This window comes from Trachymyrmex septentrionalis, unplaced genomic scaffold, assembly GCF_001594115.1.
Source record: "Trachymyrmex septentrionalis isolate Tsep2-gDNA-1 unplaced genomic scaffold, Tsep1.0 scaffold29, whole genome shotgun sequence".
In the NCBI taxonomy this organism is placed as follows: domain Eukaryota; kingdom Metazoa; phylum Arthropoda; class Insecta; order Hymenoptera; family Formicidae; genus Trachymyrmex; species Trachymyrmex septentrionalis.
Genome location: NW_017305451.1, coordinates 1,057,293 through 1,066,621, shown reverse-complemented (window position 1 = coordinate 1,066,621; position 9,329 = coordinate 1,057,293). Strand labels below are relative to the sequence as shown.

General features: G+C 31.2%; 2 protein-coding genes across 5 annotated transcripts in view; one reads left to right on the top strand and one right to left on the bottom strand.

Annotated features, from left to right (window-relative positions):
* LOC108749315 (serine hydrolase-like protein) overlaps window positions 1-349 on the bottom strand; it is a 2,329-nt gene extending 1,980 nt beyond the window's left edge. For all 3 annotated transcript variants that reach the window (XM_018487920.1, XM_018487921.1, XM_018487922.1), the window contains exon 1: window positions 230-349. The gene's annotated coding sequence lies outside the window, so the exon portion shown is untranslated. The remainder of the gene's footprint in view (window positions 1-229) is intronic.
* Window positions 350-1,138: 789 nt separating this feature from the next.
* On the top strand, window positions 1,139-7,496 carry LOC108749500 (ras GTPase-activating protein 1). 2 transcript variants are annotated; one of them, XM_018488270.1, is made up of 15 exons: window positions 1,139-1,367; window positions 2,612-2,793; window positions 2,933-3,114; window positions 3,428-3,825; window positions 3,989-4,134; window positions 4,210-4,543; window positions 5,050-5,096; window positions 5,175-5,366; window positions 5,502-5,651; window positions 5,730-5,778; window positions 5,856-6,074; window positions 6,153-6,385; window positions 6,539-6,680; window positions 6,837-6,977; window positions 7,055-7,496. In XM_018488270.1, the coding sequence occupies exons 1-15, from the start codon at window positions 1,320-1,322 to the stop codon at window positions 7,130-7,132; spliced, it is 2,541 nt and encodes an 846-aa protein (XP_018343772.1). In that variant the 5' UTR covers window positions 1,139-1,319; the 3' UTR covers window positions 7,133-7,496. The 2 variants fall into 2 exon arrangements, with proteins under 2 accessions (XP_018343772.1, XP_018343771.1); XM_018488269.1 differs by having other exon boundaries at window positions 4,753-5,096; window positions 7,055-7,495.
* Window positions 7,497-9,329: the final 1,833 nt, after the last annotated feature.

Here is a 9,329-nt window from a genome sequence, read left to right as displayed (position 1 = left end):
AATAAAATGATTAATTAATATTTATTAAATAATATAGAATTTTTTTAAACTTCCTTTTTTCAATTTGTTATATTAATTACTAATGCAAACTTTTATATAATTTTATTATATCTAATACGAATTTAGTTGGATCTAATGCGTATTAAAATCATGATTATATATTAATTTGATCTGACAGTATAACAGTAAAATACAAATATTTTAAATTATAAAATATATTTTACTTAACTGTATACAGGTATAGCTCAATAGATGCTTACTAAGCACATTCAATATGCGCATTAAGTACTGTCCAATAAAAATTCCAATAAAATTGCAATAAAAATCGCTATTTGGCAATAATATAGGTTTGTTCTTTTTTACTGAACTTTTATACCAGTTCATCTTTCTTCCTATTCTCTCCAAAGGAACAGATTTATTCTCAAAGGTTAAATGAAAAGGAGCATACAGCCACACTTTAAATACCTAGCGCCTTCCCGGTACTAGTGTTAAGATGTTGAACTACTATCCAATATACATTCAATTAAATTGAATTAATATTTCAGAATTAATTGAGAGCCGATAAATCATCGGATTCACACAATCATTCTGATAATCCCCCCAAATCCACCCAAATCTTAAAAAACTGTAATAAACTTATTGCGAAGATTTTTTTAAGATTTGGGTGGATTTGGGGGGATTATCAGAATGATTGTGTGAATCCGATGATTTATCGGCTCTCAATTAATTCTGAAATATTAATTCAATTTAATTGAATGTATATTGGATAGTAGTTCAACATCTTAACACTAGTACCGGGAAGGCGCTAGGTATTTAAAGTGTGGCTGTATGCTCCTTTTCATTTAATCTTTGTAATAATTAAAGCCACTTTCTAATATTTAAGATTTATTCTCAATTCACAATTTTTTATTCGCAAGTATATGTACTATTATGATTCTTGAATTTTTCCGTAACTTCGAAGTAAAATAAGAATTTACTCCGTCGATAACATCATTCTCGATCTTGTCGATATTCCCGAATATTGCTGAAAGTTCTATTAAAGAACTACCATCGCGCCATTATCGTTTCCACTTTTCACCATCGGGACGACTTATCATTCTCGCGCATGCGTCACGATCAGCGCGTGCGGATAGTAAAATGGCTGCCGGGAAACGTCAATACATTTTATACTGATACGAGTCTGCCTTCGTAATTGTATTTGTAAATACGATCGCGACGCGGAGGAATATCGCGGCGGGGACGACGCATGCCGTTCGACTGATCGGCCCGAGTACTTCGTAGTCGCGTGCACGCGAGAGTGGTGCGTGCGTGCCGACGGGATGGCGGAGTTCGTACGCGGTGGACCCAGCGTATCCAACAATGCTAAGGTACGTATGCGTGTGTACTCGTGCAATACAATCGGAGTAGCTACTCCGTTCCTCGTACTTCGACATTGTCCCTTTCCCGACGAACGGAGGTCGCGAATGACGGAAAGCGTGATGCGATTCCCTTATTCTTCTCATTTAATATCTCTACTCCCCCTTACGTTTTTGCGTGGCTGTATTTCCGCGAGGGGTATACCGGGCTTTATCTATCCCGTCTCCAGTGTTATCGTCTGACTCTTCGATTAGGAACGCACGACGCGGTTAAATGAAAAACAGCTTTATGTATATTACACTTTCACTCTGAATTTTCCGAATATTTTCCTAATATGATATTGGGACATAACACTTATGTTCACAGCGATATTGTTTGATAACGATGTCGAAAGTCAGAATGAATCAGATCTTTGATAGCTACTGAGAGTGACAAAATGTGATGATGATTGCTTTTAATTTTTATTTTAATTTTTTTATTCTTCGTGCTATTGAGGTAATTTATATATAATTTTTTATTTAAGCATGCCCTCTTTTGATTACACTAATCGAGGAACTGTATCTGGAGACTTTGGAATCCGTTCTTTTTTTAAAATAAATATTAATTTATCCTGCATAAACTCTAGAGTCGTTTGTGATGCATGTGGTAATGCATGTTGGAGTCTAAAATGTATTATATGAAATTATGTCTGTATAGATATTTATTTTGTTTTGAAATTGCAATTAAAAGAAATTATTTCTAAAATTTTAAAAGTCCAAGTTTTCAAAGTAATGGATTATTTCATCTAGGATTATTTAAAATAGAAGTGGAAAATATTAAGGATAAAGAAGGAAACGTTAAGGATAGAGTTAAAGATAAAGGTTGTTCTTAAACATACGTAAAAACAAAGAGAGAACTTCTTTAAATTAATTAATTAATATTAATATCGAGAATTAATCAGCAAAGCAATTCAGTCCTGACTTAAACGATTATTAAAAATTTATTGAACAAACGGGATTATATTGAGTAAAACAGAAAAATTATTAATATCACAAGTATGATTATATTATTTTCTGTACTGTGAAAAAAAATTAAACATTAAGTAAACAGTAGGCTTTCTACAATAGCCATTAAGTCTTGAGCTGTAAGGAATTTATCAATTACAATTAAAATGATAAAAATAATCAACTATGATTAATCAATTTTTTATGGATTAAGGCTTAGATAATGGCTTATTATTAAAAGTCCAGTTAGTTTCATTTTATTGTTCTTTTAGATGGAGCATAGCAGCAAAGGTGGATCTCCTAGTACAGGAAGCGAGGATGGTGGTCAAAATGAATCCTTGAACGCAGAAAATGAATTTGATCCTTTTCTCGAAAATATACCGGATGACATACAAGATGCGGAAGAACCTGACGGCGCAAATGCCACTTTGTTAACGGCACCGCCAGAGAATCAGTGAGACTTGAATATAATTTCTATTAATTTTTCATAAATGTATAATACTTTGAGATAGGGTTGGATGTAAATACAAGGCATGCAAGCCTTGATACTCGATTAGAAAATTGAGATTAAAATAGCATGTGACCTTTTACAGGTGGTATCACGGTCGATTAGATAGATTTACAGCTGAGGAAAGACTGTGGGATGCGAGCAAAATGGGTAGTTACTTGGTTCGTGAAAGCGATAGGAAACCTGGAAGCTATGTTTTGTCTTACTTAGGAAGGACTGGAATAAATCATTTTCGAATTACAGCTGTCTGTGGAGATTATTATATTGGTAAAGACAGAGATGTACAATTTAAGAATTTCTAAATATACTTGTAATGTAATGTCTTTATAATATCTCATATATATGCATTATTATATATTATTTTAAAAGATATTTTAATATATAACATTACATTATGGAAGAAAGATTTAATATTTGTAACATTTATCCTGAAAATGTTAAATTTTGAAATAAAACTTTTAATTGACTTGTAAAAGATTATTCACAATATGCAGATTAAATAACATTAAATTTTTTATATATATATTATTTTAAGAAAACTTTTTGTTAAATATATAACTCAATTTGAAAAATATTGTAGGTGGTCGTCAATTTAACAGTCTCTCAGATCTGGTGGCATATTATACTCATTGCTCGGATCTCTTAAAGAGAGAAAGACTTATACATCCAACGCCACCACCGGAGCCAGTAAATGATAAGAAACGAATCGTCGCGATACTGCCATACACTAAAATGCCAGATACTGACGAACTGAGCTTTCAAAAAGGGGATATATTTTTTGTGCACAATGACATGGGAGATGGATGGTTGTGGGTCACTGCCCACAGAACTGGTGAACAGGGTTTAATATTTCGGGAATTAGTAGAGGACCTTGATGATTCCATAGATCCCAATACAGTGTTTTCCTGGTTTCATCCTAATGTCACCAAAAGCGAAGCAGTGGACATGTTGGTGAAGGCAGGACCTGGAAGTTTCCTAGTAAGAAAATAACAATTTTCTCATATTTATTTTAAATGATACCATATTATTACGTATATCTTTATTTTTATTTTTTAAATCTTTATTTTTTTTTTAAATTTATATACACTTACTTAATTCTTTGATTTTCTGTACTCAATGTGTTTATATTTTTATTCCACAGGTCAGACCATCGGATAACAGTCCGGGAGATTACTCACTTTTTTTCCATATAAATAACCAAATACAGAGATTCAGAATCGAGAAAAAAGGGGTACGCTATCTTATGGGAGGTAGAACGTTTGAATGTCTTGACGCTGTAATTAATAGGTACATTTTTACTATTTTAATTTTTTGCAAAAAGTAATTTTTTTTATATTCTTATTTTACTTTGTTGTACCATAGATACCGAAAGGAACAAATTGTAGAGGGGCATACTTTGGTTCAAGCAATGGTAACCGAACCTGATGGTAGCGTCAGAGTAAATAGAGAAGTTCAACATGCTGAGAAAATATATGCAACTTTAAGGGAGTGTCGAGAGCAATCAGGAGCAAAGAAGAACAAAGGGATTAAAATGCAGGGATATTTAGAAAAGAAATCTGAGAAAAATAAAAAGTGGAAAGCATTATATTTTGTCTTATTAGTGGATGCTACCGACACACATCTCTATTTGTATGACAATCCTAAGAGGACCAAGCCAAAAGGTCTCATTGATTTAAGCTGTGCTTATTTATATCAGGTAAGGAATACATTCTGAAATATTGAACGTCACATTATCATACGTCATATTAACATCAAAATCTAAGGTTTTTATAAAAATTTGATAACAAAAGTAATTGTAATAACATGCATGATTTACATATGCCATATCAGCCATGTCTTATCAGTAAACGAAGGAAATGATAGCTTAGAGTGAACGCGGGATAAGTTATCGAAGTGTCTTTTTAGGTCCACGAAAGTGTGTTTGATAGGCCTCATTGTTTCCAATTAGTTGAGCGTGCTTTACCATGTTTGGCCACCATAACTTATCTGGCTGCCCCGAATTCCGAGAACGCATTAGACTGGATTAATGCCTTGAAACCATTATGTGTATCACAACTTACCCGTGCTCCGAAAGTCGCCCGCCTCCGTGAATTACGTTCATTACATTTGCATATCTTAGACGCACATAGGCTTCCGTACAAGCTAGTTCCAAATCCGTTTATTATAGTGGCTCTAAATAATGTTAAAGTTGCTCGCACAAAGGTTAAAACGGGATTACATCCACTCTGGGATGAAGAATTCATTCTAGAGTACGTATGTGAATCTTATATGAACTAGCTTCTCAATGTATAAGATCTCTTTACTATATTTATTAATTTGCTTACCAGGGATGTTCCACCGGATGTCATGTCTTTTTCTCTCACTCTGTATAACAAAGGTAAGCGCAGTAAGGATACGGAAGTCGCTGATCTGACAGTTGAATTGGCGAGTTTGACTAATGGAGAAGAAATGGATGAGTGGTATCCATTATCAGGAGTGACACCAATCGGAGAATGGGGCGCATTGCGTTTACGCATACGGTAAAAATTAAAAATATTTGCTCATAGATGAAATAATGCGATATGATATATATAAGAATATTTCAATTATATTGTATATAAAAATCTTACTATAAAAGTCTTTGTATATATTAATAAAAATATCTGGATTAACAGATACAGACACGATTTAGCTATGCCTCCTGAAGAATATAGCCCTCTTCAGCAATTATTATTAGATCCAGAATTACATGTTGTTAAAGCATTAGCAGACGTATGCCATTTAGATAGAGTACCCTTGGCAAATAGTCTTCTTAGAATCTTTAGGTAATAATAATATCTTATTATTTGATTATATTATTTGATTATAAATGGATATTGATTTTGATATTGTTAATTTTGTAGGCATGAAAGAAAGGAGTCGGATCTCCTACGATCATTGAATCAAGCTGAAGTGAGTTATAGTTTGGTATACCAACAAAAATATCATTAAATATATAAAATCATAATTATAAAATATATTTTTATTAGGTTGAGAAAGAAGATGAAACACCAACTCTATTTAGAGCTGCCAGTCTTACTACCACTTTAATGGATTTATATATGAAATCTGTTTGTACTTCGTTTTTAAAGGCCGCTTTGCGTGATACGATCGTGAAACTAATTGAAAGTAAACAGAGTTGTGAATTGAATCCAACAAAAATGGATTCTCCAGAAGATGCGTGCAATAATGCAGAATTTTTGTTACAAGTATATAATTTCTTTAGTAATATTATGTGTTAATGCGATTAACAAAATTAATAAAAATATATATTTTTTTCGTTTTAGGTATTGGATGAAGTTACATTAAGTATCTTCACAAGTCCCGACGCTTGTCCGAGAACTCTTAGATACATATGCGGATGCTTACAACGAGCAGTCGTTGCTAAATGGCCACACGAAAGACTAGTCAGAACTCGGGTTGTCAGCGGATTTATATTTCTACGCCTCCTCTGCCCTGCCATATTGAATCCTAGATCATTTAATTTAATAGCTGAGCCACCACCTCCATCTGCTGCGAGGTATAACGATACATAAACAAAATATAAATTTAAAAAAGTAATATATGAATTAAAATCATAAATGTGAAATTTATGTCATAACTTATATATTATTTTAAATATCTTTATTTAAATATTATCACATGCTACACTAATTATTTAAATTATTTATAGATCATTAGTCATGGTGGCAAAATGTCTACAAAATTTGGCTAATTTGGTCGAATTTGGTGGAAAAGAACCATACATGGAAGTTGTAAACCCATTCATCCTTAAAAATAAAGAACGAATGGTAGTGTTCCTTGACCAGCTGTCTGTAAGTTTATTTTATATTTATTTTAATTCTACACACACACACATTCCACATACATGGGTTTGTGGACAATTCTTGATAGGATGCGTTTAATGTAAATGGAGGTGACTGATATAATAAATATGAAAATTGTATTTAATTTATATAATGTATGTGCAGAATGTTGCTGAAAAACCAGAACCATCAGAAGCTACGGATCCAAGAACCAAAAGCGTGTCAGACACTGCGAGAGACTTGGCGACGTTGCATCATATCTGTGTTTCACATTTGAAGGAACTTCAAGTTCTGTCGAAGACACAGGTATGTTTCTAATCTATAATCACGAAGATGTGCACGAGGATGCATATGCTTAAAAAAATTACATTTGTTGCTTACAGCCGACAATTAAACAGCTGGTAACGGTGACTGAAATGTTAAGCAAACATAAGCAGAAGTATATGGAAATGATACGGTAGTGCTAGAGCCATCAGCCATGAACAATGCCAAACACAATAAAATGATTTATAAAATTCAATTGATGCGCGCGCGCGCGGATAACATATAGTAGTATTTAATAATTACGATTAAGTAATTAAACGTACAGACTGACGTGCCATATATATTACTGTATACACTCAAGCCTACATTTACTATTTCATATGTAATTAGAAGTTAGTTTATTATAAATATTATAGCGACAGTAACATGACAGTGATATAGATACATACAGAATTATATAGACATATAACAATTTTATATTTACTTAGGTGCTCGAAAATAAATGCAATTTCAATCGAAATATCTTGATCTTTTAGTAATTTTAAGCCCATTGCCCCGAAAGTATTGGAGCGTATTACTTAATTTAATTTCTAAATAAAGTAAATCGAAGGTAATATGCAATTAAGGTCAATAAAATATAAACTGTATATTATTTATATTGGTATATTTCAAAAACAGATATAACTTTGTCGTGAACATTTTGATATCGTATATATTGGATAAGATGAAATATATTAAATACAAAGTTTATATATGTATCTTAATACATTTGAAGAATTTCAATAAATACAGGCAAAAATTGACATATAATCGAATTTTACAGAAAATTTCTTGATCTACGAATTTCGATTGTAATATAGCTGAAACGTGAATATTATTTATAAATGATTTATTTCTATCTCTCTCTCTCTAAAGGCTCGAATCGATGACGAATTATTGTTAAAAGGAATTAATGAATATGAAGACTTTTATAGTTATTAGAAAAGTAAATAATATGGATGAGCTATAACAATCTCATAGGCAAGCATTCGACAAGAATGCATATAACAAACAAGTTTTAAAAAAGTTTTATTACGAAATTGAATTGTGTAAAAAAATGATATCTATTCTGTGTATATTTATACATACATACACATTTTCATTTTAGCTGAAAACATTAATATTAGAAAATACTATATGTATGCGCATTCGAGAATATGGAAGTTGTTTGCATTGTTTGAATGAAGGATTTAACCCTTGATTGCTCCTTGAACATATTATAGACTCTAGCCGTCAATATTTACGTTGTACGTTGATTGAAGAATAAATTCATTGTATCGAAATTATTTTATTGTCAGAAAAAAATACTCAATTAACTTGAGTACCGTGCTATGTTCCTCATTTATAATAATTTTACTGAACTATGAGTATATCGCAATCGTGATATCTGTATATGTATATTTATAAAAGTATAATAGAATAAATGCATGTATGTGTATATATACATATTTATTCTATTATATGCGTATATACATATTTCATTTATTATATTTGTATGAACGTATACTATATTATAGTGAATTAGCAAATTATCAGTAAAGAATCGTAAGATTGTTACTGTCTTAATTCTTAATAACAGTATCTAACTTACGTTTCTTCTTAAAATTTAGGAGAGAAGAGACAATAGTTTTAAGTGATACACTTCATAAATTCTTATATAAACTGTAGAGAAAGATAAATTTATAAACATATATTAGCAGAAATATAGCCTTCTTATGATAAATTCGCTATCTCTATATATAATAAATGTATAATGTTAAATATTAAGCCTTTGGTTAATAATATATTAGTAGCATGAAAAGTTAACAGGAAAGCGATGTTCTCCTGTTCAAATTTAGTTGGCATGCAGTTTTATTTTGGTATAATTATACAATAATCGTTATCTGATTTATGTCTATTTCTAAATTGTACCAAAAAAATAAATTGCTTAGAGAATACAGTTATCGTGTACTCCCCTCTCCCCCGCGTCTTCTATATATATATATATATATCTACCAAATAGTCTTATTTAAAAATTGCAGACTTAATCACAGTACACTTAACTAATTCGCTTGATGTACTTAAGAATATCTAATCACAGCACATAATGAATTAAGTTTGAATATCGTTTCTGTGATTCAGAGCTTCTTTTTAGAATGATAATTTTAGTTACTTGGCAATTATTTGAGGTACAAAATGGCAATAATACAAAACTTAATTCACAAGTTATACACAATTAAAACGATTCATTGAATAATTTTATTTAGTTAATATATTGCTGTTTAATTAAAATCCATTAGTGCAACATGTGATTAATGGCATTATATCAACTAAATCTATAAAATAAACATTTGCTATATATATATATATATATAT